At 36.8% G+C, this 24,428-nt stretch overlaps 1 protein-coding gene across 6 annotated transcripts in view; it reads right to left on the bottom strand.

The window, feature by feature from the left end:
• The window catches only part of ZNF385B (zinc finger protein 385B), a 165,792-nt gene that overhangs the window by 104,006 nt on the left and 37,358 nt on the right, over nt 1-24,428 (bottom strand). The window contains exon 1 of one of the 6 annotated variants that reach the window (XM_048309878.1): nt 21,115-21,463. The exons of 4 other annotated variants lie outside the window; for them this stretch is intronic. Coding sequence is in view for 1 of the 2 variants with exons in the window: in XM_048309874.1 (XP_048165831.1) it covers nt 21,115-21,139 (25 nt within the window). In the remaining variant the exon portion in view is untranslated. Of the gene's footprint in view, nt 1-21,114; nt 21,464-24,428 lie in introns of those variants that run through there. One more of the 6 variants, XM_048309874.1, reaches the window with a different exon arrangement.

Here is a 24,428-nt window from a genome sequence, read left to right as displayed (position 1 = left end):
ACAAAACACTTTATGCTTTAACAAAATTTCCCCTCGTCTTGATTGACTTGAGGATCTTTCCATCAGAAAAGGGAAGAAAAAAAAGAGGTAAATGCTAATTAAAGCTCTGGTCCTCCTTGTTAGTTAGAAGTCTGGGAATCAGAGCTGCTTTTGCTTCATAAATTAGCTGCAGAATGAAAATCCTGCTCATCTAACATCAAAATTTTCAAAGGGGTAAAGGTAAAATATTTAAGAAAGTTTTCCCATAATAGCCACTGGCAAAAATCTTAATTATGCTGAAACTGTGAGACCTATTTTGTCTTATTTTTTCTATCATGAATCTTCATTCTGAAACAGACACAGTTGTTTGAAAAATTCCAATTACATTATCCCTTAGTGCCTCTTGATCTTATGCAGACTGCTCTCACAGTTAACATTTACAAGAGAGTAACAACCTCTTCATCTATAAAACATCCAAGTTTTAACAACATTATGTATGAAGGTGAAGTTCACTATGCCACATGGGAACTGAAAATCAGGATGTATCTTAGCAGTAGCTACATAAAATTCTGCATACTTGTTTTTGTGTCTGGATTTACAGAAGCTGTGACAATTTTAAAATCAGTTAATGATATGGCAGAAAGGATCATTCCCTGCATGATTCTGCAGCCCTACTATCCCAAAAGAACGGCTACCTCCCCAGGTACATGTATTCACAGATAGGAAAAAACATGTTCTGCCTTACAAGCCACATCAGCAGTGCCACAGGGAGCAACAGCCTGGTTTTTACATCAGTAAGACCAGACTCCTTTTTCCCCCATCCTTGTCAAACTCCAGCTCCTTTGAGAATGTCTATCAGCCAAATGTAAGGATGCCTATTGTAATTCCAGATGACTTCCAAGTCATAAGATTTGAGAAATAAATCATTTAATACGGATGAACTACATTTCAGTCTTGTCTAGATTATACAATTACTATGTTTTCATTTATTCTACACCCATGCAAATTAAAATACATATTGAAGGTTTAGACAGTGCACAAAATCCTAAAGAGTTTATTTTTCAACTCTACACTACTTTCCTTTCTCCTTGACTGGAGACAAACAGAACCATCCCGCAAACTCATCAATTGAGTTTAGAAACCATTAACTCAACCTACAAGGTCATCAAGATAAGAATAAAATCAATAAGATTGTCCTTCGGAGCTGTTTTCAGATATGGCTTATAAGTCTCTACAGCATAGTCTTGCATACTGTCTCATTTTTAGTCAAATATTTACCCTGGTTGCAGTGCAACTTCTGGTTTGCTTTGCAAGCTGTCAGTGTTCTGGTTTTGACTATACATCACTTTTTTAATCTGGTGGCGCTGTGCTGCTCTACAGCTGTGCTTAGTATACATAACACCCCAATCAAGCCTGGTAATGCACAGCTTGCTGGAGAGAATGGGAAAATAATGTTCAAATAATGGAAGACAGCATCTGGATATTGTAATTATGACCAACCATCTAAGCCAGAATGAAAATCTACATTAGGGTTGATGTTAATTCATTAAACAGAAGTGCAGAAATTAACTCTCTTGGCCTGCAGCCAACGATGACCCCTCTTGAGCAGCCCGACTGCACAGCCTGAAGGAAGGCCTGCACTCTGAACACACCAAAACCTGCTGCATGAACTAGTGGTGGGAGAGCTCTCATCACTAGACAATGACAAGCCCTAGCATAGCTCCTGTTTAGATGTTGAACTTTTAAAATTCTTTGCAAAGCAGTCCCTCCACCCCCTTGTCAATCCTTCAGCCACTACAAGAGAGCGTCACTTGATTTTCTCACAAGCAGATCACGCCTTATGCCACCCCTGACATGGGAAATTTCTGTCTGCTGGCCCCCCCATCATAAACCTTTTAATGGATTATTTTAAAGAAACTCTCACCTCACAGTCGCTAGGTAGATGGTTCAGGAGGTTAAATATTAATCTATTAGAACCACACAGTTTTTGAAAAAGCAGCAGTGCTATGTATCTAGGCTATATAAACATCAGTTATTTTCTACATAATGTTTTAATTTTGGCCTCCTACCCATGTTCCTTCCCTATGCCTGGGATCCCACACTTCCTGAGCCTGGTTTTATGGCACACTGTAAATCAGTAGTGTCTTGTATCCTCTACTACAACACAACTGTGACTGCCAAAATGACACAGAACATTTTTAACAGGATGCTAAAGTTAAGTGCCATGAATATAAGATACCAAAACTAAGAATTCAAAAAAAAAAAAAAAAAAAAAAAAAAGAGGGACATTGGAAAATTTAACAGAAACAGTCAGATGTATGAACTTTGCATTATTTAACTCAAAGTTGTTTGCTGATTTTTTTACTGAGGATTCCTTCTATCCTTTCCCATCCCTAGCACATAACCTGTAATAAGATTGTGCCTTCTTAACTCAATCTCATTTAATTAAGTGCTTGTAAAAGAATTCAGAAAATGTGCTACACAACGTATACTAATCATCTTTGGAAAGTCAAATTAAAGCATAACAAAGCATAAAAATGAATTCACATTATATACATTCCTATATAAACAAAATGGGAAAAACAACAGTTGTGTTTTATGCAGGCAGAAACTGATTTTCAACAGCAAGAACTGCAAGGGGAAAAAAATCCCCCCAAACATATTTGGACACCACAGAAATTGTATAAAAACATTACATTTTCCCTATTGATACTTGTACCTCAAACACAGATGATAATTGAGTAGATTAGTAATATACAGTACTTTTAGCTCCTTTTAGTAACCTTTTTTTTTTAGTAGCCTCTTAGCTCCCCTCTGGTTAATATGGATTTGTGTCTTGCAGATTTTTTAGGAATAAGAGCAAAGACAGTTTTGAAATGCTTTGAATTCTAATTAGCCACATATTAGCTGACTACATTAATAGTACAGAAATAATTATGTATGTTTCATATCATTATCATAAAGCCACCAAATTTTCATTAACCAAATGAAATGCTTCCCAAAAACTTGCACCTACCATTGTAAGGATTCAAAGCCTTATAATTGTTCTTGGTTCAAAGAAATGGGGGAAAAACTGTGACTCTAAGAAATGTATAGTTCCAATAAATGTGAATGCTATTTATTGATTAAGGATGACTAGACAGTATTCTAGAAAGTGTGCAAATACAATTCTCACACTGTAGATTTTGCTGTGTCTTTGTGTAGGTGCAAAATGCCACCTACGTCACTCATATCAATCCAGTGCAAACACAAGCTTTGTTATTTCAATAAAAAATGCAAACTTCAGTACTGAAGTTCCATTCTTTCTTTTGAAATCATTCAGTACAATACAGCTAGGATAGATAAAGCTTTGTGTTTAGAAGCCAATTAGGTGATAAAAGCTAAAAGTCTTATCACCTAATTTCAAAACTGGAATATAAGTAAAGAGAAAATATTGCCTGGAGTATGAGTATACTGACAATACATTTAGACACACACAATTCAAGGTGTATTATATATTAAACATCATAAATCTTCTACATTTCTCTAGAAATTCGGTCTACTACTTTAGCCTTTATTTATTTAAGCAATTGTGGTAAATAAAAATAAATAGGATCTAGAAACCTATTAACTCCATCAACTATGTAGACCTTAATCACATTAATACCTCTTCATATTGTTGTTGATGGCAGCATGTTTCAATAATATTGCTTTGTCAGAGCATTACTTTAAAAAACATAAGCAGTCTATCAAAGAAACACATACAAACACTCAGAAATCAAGAGAATTAGGTAACTGATGTGGGTGCTACAATCTGAACCAAAACTACGCCAATTCCAAGCAGTCTACAAGCACAACACATTGAACACACTGAATTTTCCACATCTTACTGAGAATTTGCCAATACAAGCTGGAGCACCACACTTTGCTCACAGAATTTGCTTCCGTGTTTGACCTTGCTCTGATGTAGAACCCCACTGATACCAGTGGAGAAGTTCCAGAGGACAAGACATCGGACTGCTTTTACTGCCATTAACTCACTGAAGAGAAATCCACAGTTAATTGCAAATCTTCAAGATAGTTATTTAAAAACTTAAATTCTCGAGTGGTCTGTTGGATTGCAAACTCAATACCTTGCCAGAATAAATCCTTGCTGATACCCAAATGTACACCACTGTCTTTAATGATTAAGCTGTGGCATAAGATGAACTATCACACAAGTTTACCTTGAGTTTTCCTGGTTTTGCTAAGTTTAACATCCATACTGTTAATATGAATCTTCCAAAGATTTTCAGTGAATATTGAAGCACAGCTTTTAGAATGAAAATACAGTAAGTGCATTGCATGTTAACAGGTGAAACCCAAAAAACTCAGGAGTTTTTAAACACGTATCGTAAGCCAACATACCCCGTGGCATCACATTTACCAGGTAAGATCTTACTAGCGTCTGCTGTAGTCTATCACAAATTAATGTATCTATTGATCCAAAATTCAGAACCCAATTCAAACACAGTGTCTAAGCTCACATTATACAGGTTTATGCCAATTTAATGTTCATACACTAAGATAACTCAATGTTTTCTATGTGTGTTTGAAAGCAATCCAGGCTGGCTAAAAGCAGAAGTCTCAAACTTGTAACTCAACTCTTTGCCACCTACCATCTTGAACAGGGATATCAGGAACTCATTTCTAGAGACAAAACTCTTCCAAGACTCTACTGGATAAAAGTAGTGAGCCTCAGAAATCTTCCCAGAGGTGTGCTCACTAGAAAGCAGCTTGGCAACAGACAGTTTTGCAGACCTCTCAGAAATTCCAGAGGCTGAAATGCAGGAGCCTAGATGTGGGGCATGACAATTTGCAAGTCCACCTCAGAATTTAGAAACTCATGAACAATGGCAGTTTGTTCTTGTGTAAACACTCAGCTGGGCACAATACTTTTGTATGATAAATGGAGTGACTCAGCTTGAGTCTCATGAAAGGGCAAATTGGTCACAGCTACGTTGAAATATTTAATCACAGATCTAGTTTTACAAGTGGTATGATCAGTCACTAAGTTGAGAAGATAACTGAGGGACAGTGAATATCTGAATGCAAGTATATGGGACATGTTGAAAATACAAACAAGCTCTGCAAACAGGAGCAGCTTCCCTTTCATAAAGTCAGAATGGTGGTACTGCCTAAAGGGATTAAGTACCAGCACAGTGTGCCTGCTGATCATGTGCACACCTTGAAACAGCCTCTGCTGGGCTAAGCTTAATGACACACCAGACAAAACATTTGAGAAATAGCCAGCAACACCTGCCTTGGATGCAAATTGGCCTACCTAGCTTCTATTTTCAGCAATTTGGTGTTTAACTGCTGTATTTGGAAAAGACAGAAGAAGAAAAACCAGAAAACACAACAGTTGGTTTTTGGGAACCATGCAGAATGTTAAAATACCTATTCAAAACAAATGATCCAGACAAAAAATTCAACTCACAGGAGTGGCTATACAGGTTTCCTTTGGCAGCATGGGAAAAACAGGGTTATCACATCTAGGCACAGCTCATTTTACCTAAGGAGCAAAGCTTTGCCATCTGTTGCACTTGAATAGATGCAGAACAGCCTTTATCTAACATACTTAACCAGGAAGGCTGTCACTGCGTCACACATGCAGCTAAGGACCATCCTAGACATCCTTCAGCATATACAAGCACCACAAAAATGGTCAGCAATATCCATTACCCCAGATGAAGCCGTCTGTGCTGACAAGTACTGTCTGCAAGGAGTTTTTCTGATAGCATGTGAGTTGGAAGCTTCTCCAAGACGCTGACAACAACAGGCCAAGTCATTCTCAGCTGACAAACATGGAAGTGATTTTAACATTTTCCGAGGGCCATAAAGGTTACTAGGCTGAAAAAACACAAACATCCAAAGCCACCACAATGCCACAAGCATGAGACACAGACACATTCAAATTTGTTACACCTAAAGCCCCCCACCACACTAAAATACATCCTATACCTTTTTTTTTCTTCTTCAAACCTTCCTTGCAATTTCGTCCTGTACGCAGGAGAGAAGAACTGCAAGTAAAAATTCTCAAAATATCTCTATGCAATTCTCAAGGCATTTGCTACGACAGTGATAAGGAGCATATAATGTCATGAATAGAACATTTTACATGCACTTGTTTAGCTTACACATGAATGACTAAAAATTAGTTATGAAATAATTTTTCTTGGTTGGCAGAGAAATAAAATCATAGTTTTATTTATGGCTACAACATACAATTGGGAAACAAACCTGCTTATTTTGAGGTTACCCTAGAAAAGCATCATTATTTGCAGGAATCAGAAGTTTGGGCCTTTGACTTTCCAAACACTTCCAGATATTCTTCCAAAAAGTTTTTTTTTCAGTAGTTTATGCTAATGTTACAAAAACTGTCATATTTTTAAACAGCTGTAAGTAAAATGCCAGATTATTTTATGAAAGACAGCCAGGTATTGCATATCTCTCAGTGACTTCAACCAGCCTGCCTCTTCTACTCTTGCTAGACTCTGTTGTCCTGAATTTCACATATTCCAAAGCAAAATTCTAAATTTCCTCTGCTTGGGCCTAACAGGATATAAATTGAAATAAGAACCAAATAATTTATGCTGTTTTTTATTAATATACACAACTACAATTACAACTCCTTGAAATAATTTATCACTCCTGAGATGTCTAGTGTATCACTTCTCTGCCCACCTCAGTTTTGTACTCTGGAATTATTTTTAGCTATTTTTTAGTGCTGCATGTCCATATACTATGTCAAAGCATATATATCCCTGTAAAAACTATAAAATTAAATACAACCGATTTAACCCATTAGTCAAAAGACTAATAACCAAATAATTTCTGACCAAAAAATCAAAACATGCTTTGAACAACATTTTTAATATATGAAATAACAGATAAGGTCATTTCTTTATTCTTAAAAGCCCAGTTATGAAGAAATAGGCTTTGAATCAGTTCCATGTGCCCATAAAACTGCATGCAGGACTTGATTTTTTTTTTTTTTTTTTTTTTTTCATTCTGTTCTGTAATGCTTTATTCTACTTATTTTGAATACCTCCTTGGGATATGTTCTTATAGCCATTTAGTGTGGTAAGTAACATTCACGTACTTTAAATATTTTTACTCTCAGACATTGCTTAGGATTTACTTCCCTTTTCTGCTTTTTTCATTATTGAAGTATTTTAAAGCATTTCACAAGTTTCCTGAGATACAATCTTTACCTCCTCCTATAAAAACAGCAGGGCTTTTTCTTATCCTTGTCTTTTCTATACAACCTCAATCTTGTAACATTTGGAACAACTGGGCTCTTCCTAGAACGGCTCAGATTTTATTTACTTTTGGTTTATGAAATTTATTAGGTGTGAAATGTTTTATTGCCTTATTTACTGGTTTCAGTGTCCTATTCTGGGAAAGTAGGCAGATCAGCTACAGGCACCCCTAAAGACAACAATATTAATGACTCCAGCTGATGTTCCTACTTTTCCAGCCAATGGAAATGTGAGCACTGTTCCTGCAAGCAGCATGCTTCCCGAAGCTCTGCCCCAGCACACTCCAAGTGTTCAGTACCTGGAGTGAAGCCAGAAATATACCCTGGCCTGTTTCACAAAACTGTAGAAGACACACTCCATCACCTACCAATGAAAAAAAAGTAATTTTTATTTTTCATAAGCAGGACTACTCAACATAAAACCTAAATTTCCCTCACACAGAAATACAAAATCGGTGATTCAATTATCAAATAGAGAACTGAAAAGGGAATTTAGGCAACAAATATCTACGACAAAGAAATGCAATTTCCCCCTTGCACAGAGAGAAAAGGTTCAAAACCTCAAGAAAAGTATTGTGCTACCTCCTGCCAATTCCTGTGCCATCCCAGGTGTGCCACATAGCCCCATCAGTGGTCACTCCAGCCTCCCTGACAGTCTATCATAGATCCTTGCATTCTCTTTATCAATGGTATATTGACCAAATAAATATTTAACACCATCCCAACACGTCTAGAGCAAAACCCAGTTTAACAGCATTAGACAGATGAATGAACAGGCAGTGTAAAAGGACACTGACTATGATTATTACAAATCTGTTAAAAACTCCAAATTTAAGCAATTTCTATTTCTGTTGAAGTATAATGGAAGTTTAAGATTCAGCAAGCATAAAATTTGGACTCTGCATTTAACACTGAGGACCTGAAAACCTGTGCATTTGCAACATGCACCACAACTTGAGATGGGAAGGGATCAGAGAGCTCCTAGCTCCCTATCTCCTCCTTCATAGCCTGTTAAGACTCCACACTCATTTTCTGAGGGTGGTACCTTGACTCATTCTTCCTTTTCAAAAGCAAATGCCCTCATGGCTGAGCTTTACTCGCAAGGCATGGAAAGAAAACAGCAACTTGTGTAAGGAAAACCACCAAATTTTATGGCTGTCTCGTTAATGTATCAGCTACAGCATGGTTAACCCAATTGAAAAAAGGTAACCCTACCTAAGCAAAAGACTGTCCTACAGGAACCCATAAATCTAATATGCAGCAAAACAAATTAATCTTCAGATTAACCTTCATCTTCAGGAAGGTGTCCTGCTTGTTTTTGTTCATATATTATATTTTTCTACTGTAATACAATCAAGCGTAGGCAAAAAAGCACTCACTTTCATGAGAAACATCAAGAAAATCATTTGAGTTTAGCAGAGCAATTTTTTCTAGAACATTCCATTCTTCCAGTTTGCACTACTGTCTTAATGCCTTATGTTTCAAAGCAGATCTTAAAATTTTGGGAATTAAGTCTCTTCCATAATTCTATACAAGTCTAGAACAATAGAACTGTAGCTCTTAAGACATATATGCAGTACAAATAATCACTCATTTCATTATGGTAGCATAAAAGACAACAAGCTCCAAGCAAAATTCCTCTCATTTGTAAAGATGATCATGACTAATCCTATGCCAAGGCAAGACCAAAGATTTTTTTTAAAAAAAACAATAACTACAAAAAACCACTGTGTAATCTAAAATCTTGTTTAAATTTTATTTTTGCTGCAAGGTTATGTTGAACAATTAAGTGATTTTTTTCCATTGTGAAATCAAGACTTAGAGTACCTATGAATGGACACTCATTTCAGGCAGGTATTTTTCATTATAATTCAGCATATCAATTCTTCTTCTCTTTTTTTTTTCAAGGCATGTTATTAAACCTTCATGCTCCACATCCCCTCCAATTCTTATTACCATTTTCATACCCTATGGTGAGGCTGACAAAAAGCCGTGTAGATTTGACAACCATAAGCACAGGAATCTAGCAAGAAATTACTATGCAAATGTGGCTAGAAGAAGATAATATTAATAAATATTTGCTGATGGGCATTTTGCTCCAGTAGGTGGCACATTTATAATGAAAACTTAACAATAGTTTAAGCCAAAGATCAGAAGCCTCAGATGTACATGCCACTGATAGATGACAAAAGAGGAAAAACACTTCCACGTTGTCATTTTAGAAGAACCAATCCAAGATCACCAAGTTTTTGGAAAGTTGGAAGGAAAATATTTGCATCTTCTATATATGCTTTATTTACCAAAAAAACCCCCCCAAAAAAAAAAAAAAAAAAAAAAAAAAAACCCAAAAAAACAAAAACAAAAAACCAAAAAAACCAAAAAACACATATATATATTTTTGCTCAGCAGTTACTAGCAGCCTCCATTAAAAAGAGCTGTAAAAAATAATAGCTATTTACGAAAGGAAAAAAAAAGAACCAAACCTTCAAAGTTAGACTTCAGTTGATTTTGCAGCTAAAGGAATGTAAGCCACAGGAAAGCACACCACATTTTTACTTCACTGTAGAGAAAAATCAATTACAAAACCTGATACTAAAAGAAAAATCTAAGAGAAGGGGAGAAAATACTACCATGTGATTACATAAAATTTGAACTGTAAGAGTGTAAGATGATGTTTCAGAAAAAATAAGTAACTAATGTGAGGCAACTCCTTGACTTCAGTAAGGGAAAGTAGAGGGAAGGCTTACACAGAAGGAAAAAATGCAGGCAATTCAGGAGTGACCAACCTTCCCAGACATTCAGTGATGTGCAAAAGAGAACTCTACTTCTGTTTTAGCTGAGCATTTCCACTCTAGATACTGCTACAAAATAATGTTCTTTTTAAATTCAAGCCATGTTGTGATTTCCAGCTCTTAAAAGAATCAAACTGCAACACATTTTTGAATTTATTCATGGACAGCACTCTCAAAATCCTGAATACAGGTACATATATCCTGACCCAGAAGGGAGGAGAGCTTAGATAAAGGTCTGCAGTTTCAAACAAACTGCAGAAATAAATTCCAAGCAATACTTAAATTCGTAGAGCCTTTTCATTCCCACTTCTGCGGGAGAAAGTTTAGTATCATGAAAAAAAAAAAAGCCATATATGGGCAGCACACTCTCTGGAATCAGAAATACTGAACACCAGCTTGCAAAGCATTAGAAAGATTAGTATTAGTATTATAGTCACAGGCTCAGGAGCAAGCCTGTTAACAGCACACCTTGTCAAGGCAGTTCTGTGCAACCAAACTGTAAGCATTTAACCTTAAGTAAAATGGTAAAACAGGAAGGAATTAGTTGTCCAAATAAATTAGTATGCTTGTGCTGTGCTTCCCACTGTTAGCACAAAGTATGGAAAGAAGTCTTTGTGATAGGTGGATGTAGCTGCTGGGGACACGCTCCAAAAGAGTTAAAGACATTCCAAGGATAATACTCTGAATATAACCCTGGATGATATTGTCTCTAAACAGTACCAATGAAGTGGGAACGACAATGGCTAATGAGCACGCCCATCAGTACTAATGTACCCAAAGAGATAAAAGCTCAACAAAATTATTTACATGGTTAGATTACAGATATTTTTGTCCCAAAACCTAGGTAAAACTGTAAGGAAACATCTGCCAGGTAAATCATATACACAGTGTCTTTAGAAGCTGATTAGATTCTCTAGTCTCCATTTTCTGTCTTCACTGAAGGTATGCTTTAGATCAATGAAAGCCTTTGAAACTAATACCAAGAAAATTAGGCGACATGGTAAGAACACATCACGTACAGGAAATCAGATAAAGCTACACCAATACAAACCCTACATCGATATTAAGCTAAAATATTACGCTTTACTTTTTTTAATTGGTAAAATAACTTTGTGTTGCAGTGAGGTCTCCTGCAACATGCATTAGACAGCGAGGCCCGTGGAAAGAAATAGGGAGCGATTGTTGATAGAAGTTTCAGAGATCTTAATTCTCCAGCCACATGGCCGGGGGACTGCGGAGGAACTGAGCAATCAGGAGACAACCAGGGTCCTTCCCACGCAGGGGAACACAAAATAACCAATGGGGAACAGGATTAGGGCACATGTGACCAGGGAGCAGGAAGACCCCGTGCCTAGGCCATGCCTCTACCCCAGGGTCCCCTGTCCCAGGACCCCATGGCAGGGGGGAGAAACCGCTACAACTCTGAGTGATGAAGTTCACTGCACGTCCCAGGTGCACCAAGTAGTGGACACACAGTTGCTACATAGCTGCCTTTCAGTATTTAAAATACACTATTAGAAATGGAGTCCAATCTCTACAAAGGAGCAAAACAAGCAGTGCATACCATAAGCAAGGAATTTAACCTGGAAAATTACTCTCCTTTCACAAGTGCTCAGAGAAAAGCTTGATCCTGCCAGCTGAAAATAACTAGAGGAGAGGAAAACACAGCAGAAGTCCAGAAAATCTTGAGAAGTATCAGTATCATGCTTCTAACTTGATGTGAAGAAAGAGAGCTTTATGAACTCACTCCTGGTTGAAAGAGTATTTGTTCCAGTTACGAGTATGTTGTGCAGACTTTAACCAGGACCCAACAGTCCATGGCTGTGGAGGCAAAGTTGTCATTCTGATTCACCAGCGAGTCACTCAGGCCACTGATGTAAAATCATGTTATAAAAAAGTAATACATAACCTTTTCAAATGTTACACAATCCCTGCTTGTAATTGCATCCTTAATACAAACAATGCCAGACTTGAAATCAAGATTCCTTGCCATTTTATAAGGAGAATGTATCTAATCATAGAGGTTCTTTAATAGCAGAGAAGAAAAGGGACCTCCTAACACATCATTAGAAAATTCAAATTGGCAGTAAGATGCAGTTCTTAACTGCAAAGGTAAAGGTTTATTTAAACAATTCAACAGCGTAACAAGTAAATTCACATCCTGAAGTCCTTAAATTGAACTTGAATGTGTCTCTAAATAATGTGTTCTAGTTCAATTGCAGATTTATTGGACTTAAAGCAAACACTGGCATATTTGGGAAAGCAATTTCTTCTGCTAAAGGAATTAATGCTTGAGATTATTTGTCCAGTATTTTAGAATAGATAAGGCCTGGTGATTCCTTCAGTCCTCAGAGTCTCTTGAGCTCCAGTGGATGCACTGATTCTGACTTTGTTTATACCAGAACTGTCATACTAGACCATACAAGCTTACAAATGTGTTGACTTCCAAAAGTCTTGGTAACAAATTCACTTTGATCAGTGTAACAATAATAATTTTCTCATTATTTTCAGTTAATTGGTAGATGTCCCTTCAGACATTTCAGACATCTTCAGACTTCACTTTCTGCTGGCAGCCGATTGCTCCACACCACAACAGTACTGTCTATATTCCACCAGCACTCAGCACCAACATCAAAGGGAAAAGAAGAAAGGGGAAAAAAAACTTTCTAAATGATTATAGTTCCACAAAGGCTCCTCCTCTGCGTGTCTGCACTGTTACTGGCTGTTATTCTATGAACTGTGCAACTCCTGAAACCTTGACTTTGCATAACAATTTCTCCTGACCCTAGAACTCTATTAAAGGTAGGCAGTAAACAACATGCTCATGCAATAGATGGCCTAGCAAATAATATACTGAGTAAAGGGATTTCAATTTCAGGCCGGGTAGCACAGTAGCACAGCAGTTTCTCGCAGTTTATCATCACTCAGCTGCCTACTAAAAGCTGTTATTTTGACACATTTTAAGATAGGTAATTTCTAGCTGTATGTATTTGACCACTCAAGACAGAATAAAAATTGCCATTTTTCATCCAGACTCCATGCATGATCCTTATCTTAGACTGCATGAGGTGCCCATGCATTTCTCAACTCCTAGTGTTCTTCCAGCAGTATGTTTTTGCCACTGAGGGGTCACTGTTGAACAGGCAAGGCAGAGATGCTCTTTCAGAGGGGCCAGTGCAGCTCCCCTCTGCACAATGCACAGCTGTCAGTTCCGAGAATGATCATGCCGAGTACAGGATGGAGGAGACTCCACGCAGCAGAACAGTCTGCTAATCTGCAACCAGCAGAAACAACACACTCCTGCTCTCCACTCCGTAGATATTCAATTAAAGAACGACAATTTCTGAAATTAGGATTCTTATCTTAGTTATTTAAAGCAGTTAAAACAGCTTTGATGCATTGCATCAACCTTGCAAAGGAATGACTCGAAGCAGCCAGGGTAGTGTGCATCTATCAAAGCAACACCAAGCTTTCAAATGAGGAAAGCAGTATAAAGTAGAAATACTTTTAAAATATAGACAGCTTTATCCGCCCAATTCATCCACTGATTTGAAGTCTGGATAATCATAACAAGTATTTTTGAAGCAAAACTCTAAAAATAGGGAAAACCTAACTGCATTTAGTCTACAAGTATGTGCCTGGCATTCCATCACCTACCAAGAATTTAAGCAAAAAATAAGCACATTATGATTGCAAACATACCCTGTCTTTGTTGGGGTAGATATCTGTTGCAATAATGTGCAAACAGGATCACTGTCAACTAAAACCTGCTCTTGCCTTCTGCCACTGGAGTCTTAACATAAAATGCCATTGAAATCTATTCCGTTTCAAACAGGTCTTTAAGCTTCAATGAAGCTTGGTACTCAGTAAATTAACAGCCCTTCAAATGTATCTCTTGCATAAACAAGACCACAACCCAAAGAAACCTACAATAATTGAAGAACTCAACAAAGTTTCTCTTCAAAGAGGCTTCAGTAAAGGTGGCTGGAAGTTTTACTTGAAGCAATAATGAAATAAAATTACCTGACAAAAATATTACTTATAAAGCTATTTCTAACCTTTTGATTTTTTCTTATTTAATGCATGCCTATTTTGCACAAAGTGAACTTCCGATGATAAAATTCAGTTTGGTATATTAAGTTATGTTCATAAACACAAATAAAAAGATAAAGCATGTCATAATTATTCAAATAGTAGTCTCTTGCTATAAAAATATAAAGCAACAAAAATACTTAAAAAATGAACATTTTGGGCATTTCTTCAGAATACTTTTTCTGATGAACTGCACATTTCCTCAATACACATTTTCTCCACAAGGCTTCTTAGGTTACAGAAAATGGTTTAAATTAAAACCCAGAGCAGAACCTCCAAAATATACCACAGAGTTCAATGCTGTCAAGTCATTTGCCTCTTCAACTGTGATCAACTTCCATTCCACTCTACAAGTGCAGCTGATGGGGGACAAAACTGTGGAATGCTTCAGCACTTCAGCATCCCACACTTTCTGGGGCAGAGTACAGTACCACCACACACTGGCTTCACTTTCAGCAGACAGGAAAATAAGGGAAGTGATCAAAGTAGAACAGCCAGAAAGTGAAAATCAGAACCAAAAAATGTTCAGTGTGTATCTCCTCAAGTAGTAGTACTTATTTATGCCTATTCCCAAAAACTGTCATGTTACTTTTCATCTCAATTTAATGCAACCTTTTCTAGGTTACACAAATAGTTAACCTTACATAAATATTTAACCTTAGGTGCATAATGAATCATCACTAAAGTCTCACATAAAGCACTCAGGAGGGTAGCTGGCCCTTGAAAAGTCTGGAACATCCTCCCTCCAGCCATGCCAGTGTTTTATTTCATGCATCATGATGCAGCAATGCCTTCTGCTCTCACAAACTCATTCCACTTATTTTAATTTACTTCTTTAGTTAAATGGGTACATGATATTTAAGCACCAACCCAAATATCTTCCTCTTTGCCACCAAGCCCATTAATGTCTTTCCAACAAGTGAGCATGTGCATGAGAGAGCTGGGGGAGCATCCACATGTTTAAGATGCAGAGCACCTTCAGAGCATGGAAATCCCCAAGAGCTTCTACCCATTACTGCAATATCTCATTTTTGCCCCATTCCTCAGAAGACTCCAATAAACCTGGGCATAATCAACGAATAAATATCATGTTGTGAGCAATACAATAGTTTTGGGTAAAATCTGGCCAAACAATCTGACGTATGTTTAAAAATCAAATATCTGTTTTATAAATATAAAATTACAATTATATAGATGGGCTTAGCGAATCATACATAAAATAATATGAAAGGGTTTTTTTCAAAATTACTTAATCGTGTGGATACACATTTCAGACTAATCTTTCTATAAATCATACTTCTCTCATGTTTATCACTTCTTTACTAGTGGGTATTCTGATCTAAGAAACATTTGATAAGCAATATTTGATATCTCCTAAAATTTAGGAATTTATAAATTATTCAAGTAAATAGTAAAAAAAAGAAAAAATTCACATATTCATGGGTAATATGGGTAAGAAGGCATATATAGTTTACGGATTGCTGATAAAATATTACTTCATGGGTTTGGAGTTTATGCTTCACTGATTTTCCAGTGGAGAAACATTACCTGCAGAAGGGTATTAACAGCACAGATACCATGCAATAACTAACATCCAGAGTACAAGTCTAATGTACACTTAACAGAGCAATATCAACTCAAATATTTTTTCTGCAAAGGTAATCTGAAAATCTCTGAAACAAAGTTGACTTGTTTTGAGGAAGGTTGAAAGAAAAAAAGACAATTTTCCCTTAAAGGAGAAATACTCATTAGAGTGGGTTAATTATTAAAATGAGTTAAGTGTTTGCAACTGAGAAAACAAAAATACAACAATATTTTTCTTTGTTTCAGCCAGTTTTGTCCTTGTTTCTGTCAACAGCTATCAAGAAAAAACCTGGAACTACACCACTTTCCATTCTTTAGAACCATGTTTAAAATACCCAGAATCTGGGAATGTTTTCATAAAGATTTACTCCCCAGTAAATAAACTCCTAGTGTTCCAGCTTTGGCTTTTCTCAAAGTCTCTGCCCTAACTCAGCAGCCAAAGTGACTGAAAAGCTTAAATCTTATTTTCAGAGGTAACCTGGGTACACAGGAGCAAAGACCTATTTATGTTTCCTTAGAAAGAGGTTACTACAATGATTACTTAATAGATCGGTTTTTACTATTCAGAACCTTACTCGAGATGCATCAGGCTCAAATAGTACCACTAACAAAGTTGGCCACCATACACTAATTGCAATTCCTAACAATAATCTTCAGTTCTTTCCAGCTGGCCTGTTTTTTCTTGATGAAGTGATTTCTGTGTCTCTTCATCCAGATGTGCCACTCTAAAGCCTATAAATCTTGCTCACCTCTTTACTTTCTCCATGTTCCACTTAAGTTTGATTGGCTGGTGGAAAAAAAGTCTCCATTTCTGCTCATATTTAAATGCTCAGTCACAAAACATTTCAGGATGTCATCACTGCAAACACTCAAGGCTGAGCCAGAGGAGATGCACATGTGTGAAAATTTTGAATCCTGTTTGAGCAGAAAACCAGACAATTTTAAGAACTTCCTATATGGATTTCTTACCTTGCCTTCATCTCTCCACCCCTACTATGAAATATCCTGAAGAAAATGGAAACCCCCAGGTGGAAGTTACAAACCCAGGCACTGTGTTTCGACTTCTGCCATCACAGAATGCTTGAAGCAAGCAAAAGGGAAACTCACACACCAGAGACCTGCTCTGACATTTCTAGTTCAGTAAAAACACAAACAGTACCAATGTGAACAGCTAGCAAAGCCAAACAAAAAAATCCAGAACTGAACACACCACAGTAACCTCAGAAGTCTCTTGATATGGAAACATCCTTTCATTACCTGAACACAAGTGATCTGAACACAGATCTCCTACACCATCCAGAGCAACCCATACACCAAGTGGTGTCACCAAATGCATTGTAACACAAATTCTTGCCCAAAGTCTGCCAGTTTCACAACTTGCTTAAAGGGAAAATTTTATCCACTGAGCTTTCATAGTCTTATCCTTTCCCTCAAGTAGCACCTGTAACACACTATATGAATTTTAAAATCTCAGCCCTTAAGGAAGTTGTATTCCTCTATTCACAGAGTATTAAAAAGACTTCCTCATCTCCTCCCAAGATCTGCATTGCTCAGCCAGAGACACAAACATTTCAGTGTAGGCCTTGAAACTACCCACAGTTAAGGAATTTAGCCTTTCATCTGTCCTGACTGCTGGTATCAATACAAAAGCACTCTCCTTACACTTCTGGAGATCAAAACATACCCAGCTTTCCTCACTTGCAACTAAAAAATAATTTTGGAAAACTTCCTTACAGGAACAAAAAAGCATATGTGAAACAGGGAAGTTATTTAGTTTATTTTCCCTTCAGATTCATGTTATGAGCACAGCTCAAAATGCAACAGAACAGAAAGCATATTAAAAAAAGAGAAATTCTTGGCTGAACATTCTGGGTGAGACCTCCAGAACATCTCTGGCTCTTTAACTTATAGACAGGAAAAAACATATAAACTTGAGCTTCAGTAGTAAAACTTCAACAGGGCTGCTACAGTGAACTACAGTTCTCAGTGCACTCATCTCCTCTGGCAGGATTTATCAGTGACCTCCACTAAAATAAAGCAAATTCAAGATTTCCACAGAGAGCTTAGCTAGAATTGGATCCCAGAGTCAAGTGAGTAACATAGAATTGCTCACAATATACCACTTCCTCAATAATTTTTTTTTTTCCTTTTAGCTTAGTGTCCTCTTTTTCAGAATCTCCTTGTAAAGTAACCTTGGCAGTGGAGAAGCTGTTACCCCCTGAACACTCTCAAAGTGAAAAAGATCACCACACTTTAACACTGATGCCTTCAAAGGGAGAAGAAATTAAAATTACAGTGCCATGTGATAACTGACAATCTGATACAGAAATGGCTAGAGATCATGGATACAGAAATAAAAGAGCTCCACACCAGGAAGTGAAGCGGTTTTGTCCAGCATAACAAACATACCAGATCTTGCCTCTCACTTGAACTACCAATATGAAACAGCAGGAGGCGAAACATGCAGCAATAAAGACATTTGGAAGAGGATGCATGACCTTTGAAGGTAAAAGCACCTTGCAAAAACCATCTTGGAACAAAGAACTCATCAGACTGAAATGTGGCAAGCTTGTATTCATAATGATAAAGCATGGATAAAAGTAATCCCCAAATAATAAAAGGACAAAGAAAGGCCTTCTAGCTCAAATACTTAGAGAAATAAAACAAATTTTATATGTCATGGTGAGCAACATGCCACACATTGTTTTCCAAATGCTCATAGTATTTTCTGCCTCGTAGCCTTTAAACATACACTGAAAAATAGCAAGCAAATTTATTCAAAGGTCCTAAAATGACAACAATATATATATTTTTAAGCTGTCAGTCTGCATCTCTTGCTGACTACAGAAGCATCCAAACGTGGTTTTGAAAAGGGAGCTTTGTTGAAGTGGGACTGCTGTGCTTTCCAAGTGCCTGTTACAAAGGGCAGTCATCTCCACAGCTTCTACTTCTCCTTCTCCTCCATGATGATGGAATAATAAAAAATGGGTACACCAGCTTACATTTACTTCTTAACTAAACTTCTGGAAACTATGACCTCCAGCTTTTTGTTTTCCCAGGAAGTCATAACAGTAGGTGAACAGGATCTCTCCTCAGCACTTAACAGAGAAGAAACATTACCAGCTCTAGAACTCACCCCATCTTTCCCCTCAAAAAAAAAAAAAAAAACAACAAAGAAATGGCAAATTTTGCTCCTTGCAGACAGAACTGGACAAGAAGCAAATATTGTATCATTTAAAAATGCTTATTTCAGGATCAAGTCAGAATTGTGAAGACCTAGATTAAAAGCAATGCAATTTTAAATTGCCTATATACGAGAGAGAATAATGTAGGCTAGACAAAGTAACCCAATTGAAGTGCACAATGCCCACCTTAACCTTTCATCAAGCATAGCTCCTAGTGAGGGAACAGTCAGAAATCTGGCATAGTTAGAAAAATAAACATCTTCCAAGAACAAGACAAAGGTTAAAAACAAGTTGGTGCATCAATTTGTAAATAATATGTATTAAAGAAGGTTTTACAAAAGTATTTACTAACAACTTATTTTGACTTCTATAGATTCCTGAAGAAAAAGAAAAGCTTGTAAGGTATTCTAAAGTTGATATCTAAAAATCATCCTGAATGTTTAGGGTGCTTTATATACATTTTTCAAGTGCATTTTAACCTTTATCATTAAATAAGCACGAAGAGAAAACTAGCATTGAGATCAATTTTGTATGTCATGGGGAGAAAAAAGCAAACAAAAAAACTTACGAAGTATAAAAAGGTGACAATTAATTTAATAATTTTATGTCATGAATGACAAATGTTTCCTGAAATACTACAATAAAATAATTCCAAAATGCTATCAGCAATGTCAGGAGTTAGGTCATTAGGGAGAACTTTCTTTTATTTGCACCTCCCTAGGATCCCCACCACGAACTGCATTTTTGTTGAGGGGTGTTGTTTTGGATTTTGTTTGTCTTTATCTCCAAAGAACACCTTAGCAGAAGCCATCGGCTTTGACAGAACACCAAAATTCTGGCACTGAACCATAAATTGACCATTACCATAAAAAGAACTGCTAAATGAGAAACTATGTGCTCAGTATAAAACTAATTTCATGCTTTCAAAAGCACACAGTGGCTTCTAGCAAGATAGTGGCCCTGGGACTTGCAAAGACAGATTGGCTAATACAAATGGTGTGTGCTCCTGATGCAGTCTGCTTAGCCAAGCTTTACATGTACTGGCAGTAAATGGAAATTCTCGAATGTTCTGTCAAACAAATACACACTTATCTATAACTTTGGAGCTGAAAGCTATAAAACAGCTGCCTCATAAATATATTTAGCAGGAAAAAGCAGGAGCTGTCCTAGTTCCTCAGAAGAAGAAAAAAAACCCACAGCAGTCTTTACATAGTAAGCACAGACATTCCTATAGCAAGCAAGAAAAACATTTTAATAAATATTTTTCAACGTATTTCCTTGTTTTATTTTAAAAAAAATTACTATCAGCATACAGAAATATAATCATATGATGTCTCACCTCACCAACTCAATATTCACATAACAGCAGTGCTTAATAAGGAACTCAGCTGAACTAATTTTTTGTGTTCTGCTATAGGTGAAATTCTCAATAAAACCCCCTTTTTTAAACACGTAAGTACAAAGTTTGTTTAGTTTATGATAATACTTCTTTCAAGCTTAAAGATTTACTACTAGAACTTCACAGGCTACCTTTAGCACACTATCTGTTCCCTTAAATAAAACTTGGTGCACTAAATCTCAAATTTAACTGGTTAGGGAGAAGCGACAGACAGTAATTTTATACCCTTCTCAAAGCAAGCTGTCAGTGCAAATGAATTACTGGAAGCTGTCCTGGGCATGAAAGATCATAACTTTTAATATTAACAACGACAGACATATCTAAGATGTCAAATCCAGTATACAATTTATTTTGTTCTTTACTTTTTTAGTTTATCTGAAGAAACCGACAGCTCTTGTGTTTCACACATCATTGTAACTATTTAACAAGCCAGAGAGCAAGCTCTGGTAAGAGGTATTTACTCACACTGCTAATAAGCTTCTTTCTACAACAATAACACAGCATCACTGACATTCAGAAAACATTTAAAATGCATAGGAAGTCACCTACTGGAAAGATGCCCTCTGCAAACAGCAAGCAAGGAAAGGGAGCTTGCCACATATTTAGTTACTTTTAATACTGAAATAAGAAGAGAAGAAAAAGATGCATTATATGCCTTGCCATTTTTATTATCCTTTCCACTGGAATAACTAAAACAGAAGTGCAGTGCACATAGAAATAATGCCAAACATGTAAGCATCCACTCTTAATGTCATAGCACAAAGCAATTCAGTGAAGTTTAATAATAAAAAACAGACTCACCTCTACTGGGAAGCCCACTCCACATTATGGCTATACTATTTAAGCAGGTTAAACAGCAACCAAGTTACATAAACAAAACTTCCAGTATGTGACCAATATGATCTACGGTGCTACAGAGTGTTGGCTCCAGCCCCGATCATCTGTGTGACAGTTCACTGCTATACCAGAGCAGCCTCAAACCTTCCCAGATGCCGGCTTATTGCACTGCTCATTGAAAATCCTTCACACGCTGGCAACATTTTAGGGAAGGACAAGCACACTCTGAGTCATTTGTAAAGAAAGCAAAGCAATTTCAGTTCTGTATCTTCATGCGTACCGAAACACAGAGCACTGTCAAAGTAGAAGTCTGCCTCAATTTATGCTGAGAATCAGGCAACCCAAGCCTTCATTATCAATGCATGGAATCAGCTACAGAGATCAAATTCAAACAAACCATAAAAATTAAAAGGATATGATTATGAAAGGTTCTACAGATTCAGCTCTAAACCACACAGAACGAGAAAACATCTATCTAGACTGTGTAAACGTTAAAAATAGCTCTGTCTTTTCTACAACGAACACGAGACAGAGGAGAATCAGCAGCCTGTATTGTGATGAGGTTCATTATTGGGGGGGGAAAAAAAAATCCAGCAATAAAAATTAATGATTCCTTACAGCTTTCCTAAATAAGATTAATTCAAAATTATGCAAATGAAATAAGCATTTTTTTAACCATGTAACAGACAAAGTCTATTATATATTAAAAGACAGGATATCTATTAAAAGGAATAATAAATATTTGGCTGAAAAAATTTAGAATACTGACCCAACAAAGACCTGTACAGTCTAGCAGATTAGGTATTTGTACCAAAAAACCAACAAAACACAAAACACTAAAAGCGTAACATTACATGACCAATGCCTTCATCCTTCCAGAACAACAGTAATTTTAAATTACTTACTAAGAAAAATCTCCATGGCTTATTAAATTCATGCTATTCCTACTCCCACATGGACTTCTTGCAATGTACATATTTTTGTCTTTTCCGGTACTTCACAGGTCTTCTTTCCCCAAAAAGGTAAGAGGGCATGTGTTCCTGGGCATACTCACACCAGAGATACACAGTATAAAACAGCTGTAATGATAACTAGGTTTTCAAGAAATGGAAAGACACGGGAGTTTTTCATTATATTACCTGTACAGTTATCCAAATATACTGCTGGCTCATGAGACAAATATGAGAGAAATTTTGACAGGATCTGTTCCCAGATGAGAAAACTTACTACACAGAGAAGGTATCAATTTTCCTTTTACAAGATAAAAATAATAAAAAAACCTGACTTCATTATTTTATATTTTCCAGTAGTTTTAATACAGAAATCATGGTTAGAAGTGCACATGAATATAAATGTCTGAATTTATAGAACCCTTTTCTCAGCTGTCTGCACCTCTAAATGCTGGATCACATCCTTCAATGAGACAGTTAAAAGATTCTTGCAGAAACAACAACTCAACTGATTTAAGAAGCTCCCCAGGCCATTCCCAAAGTCATTAAATGACAAGGGATATGCTCCCCACAACAACAGAGGTTGTCTCACCACTACTCCTGCAGCCATTCTCAGCTTGAAACCATGGCTGGTGAGCAGCCGCATTTTTGGTCCTAGACTCTAGAACATTTGATTTTTTGATGTCCTAATGCTGATTTTTTTACCACAGCATAACTGCCCTTGAAGAGAGGTTAAACTGTCCAGGAAAGAATTTTGCTATGAAAATATATTTATGCGAAGTAGTAGCAAAGGGTGCCAAATGTACTGTCCAATTTTGTTTTGAAATCCTTCCACATTCTACCCAAAGGACCACCCCCTCTAAACTACTTTTTCCATAATAGCTACATACTCTGTTTCCTTAATGTCATTCGTGTGTTCCCCACCTCCAAGAAAATGATGTGGAGCCTAGAGATGAATAATTGTTCTGATAACCTTTACCACCTTCAAAAGAGTTACGGTTTTCAATTTGCCAATAAGGAATTTTTGAATGTTTTGCTCTGATGAAACTTATCAACTACTTTAAAACAACTAATTTTTTTCTTGAAGCCTACCAGTGAGCACACATATCATCTACTTAATATTTTTATTAATTTTACCAGTACTTTCACAGTGCTACTCAAAGAACAGAACATTATGGATGCAGTGTGTAGTTACTGGCAAATAAGAAACCAACTGTAATGTCATTTCTGGGCCTCAATATTAACTCTCATCATCAATATTTTGTGAGGAGTACCAAACACCTGAAAAGAATACAATAAATCTGCTTAATTTCAGAGCAGCTAATCATAATCCTGATGGGTCCCTTCCAATTCAGCATATTCTACGTTTCTATGATGACTTCTGTGAAAGAAAACCAGCAATTGCTTATCATAAATACATTTCATATTGTAAGAAAAATGTTACGTACCATTACCTATTTCTTAAGTAAATGGTGGAAGAGACTCAAATGATGCAAAGACAATGGTACCATCTACCAAATGCAATCTTGTTCAAGAGACCACTGAACAAGAAAAAAGTCAACGTACCCTGCAGCGAAAGCGAAATACCAAGAGTTTCTCAACAGCTCACTAAGCTAATTTTCATTACAGGCATGTAACTCTATTTGTTATTATTTCTCTTATATTGGAGACAGTAAAGTTTTGCTTTCTAGTGAAAGAGTCTAATCTTTTACAAATAGAAAAATGGATTTTACCTGGAGTAGGACAGCAAAGCGTGGAGCAACCTCCCTTTCACAGAGGCCAGAGAAGGGAAGCCCTGAGGAGTTGCTCTACTTCGTGCCCCCCACAGAAGAAGCTTTCTTGAAACTGCTTTCTGAAAGGTCGGGCTGTAGGCAGCAGGCATGGAAGGCAGAAAAAGTGCTGACCTTCTACTCATCTAAAAAAGGTTTTGGCCCAACACAGAGAAACAGTAAGCTCACAGTGCTTTCTACTATACTCCTCTTCAGACTTATGCACTAGAATTAGATGATTGATGTGCATGCACACATTCACAATGGAACTCAGGTCACAAACTTTTTCAAGATACTTTTGGTTGCTGCTTTGCATTCCTCTGAGTACTTGGTAGAATAATTCATAAAGATCTTCTGCAATAAAAATCAGATTATCCTTGTCTTTTTTTAGATTAATGAAAGACAAACACTGAGAAGGAATTGAGGACCTAGATCAAGAGGCTTAAAGCAAGCAAAAGTTCTGTTCTCCCTTACGCTGGCACAAAGCAGTCTTAGATGACAAATAAGCTACCTGTCAGAAAGCCAGTCTTGGCCCAGATAAGGATTAAAATACAAAGAC

This window comes from Corvus hawaiiensis, chromosome 7 (assembly GCF_020740725.1).
Source record: "Corvus hawaiiensis isolate bCorHaw1 chromosome 7, bCorHaw1.pri.cur, whole genome shotgun sequence".
Taxonomy (NCBI): domain Eukaryota; kingdom Metazoa; phylum Chordata; class Aves; order Passeriformes; family Corvidae; genus Corvus; species Corvus hawaiiensis.
This window is presented reverse-complemented; position numbering and strand designations above follow the sequence as displayed.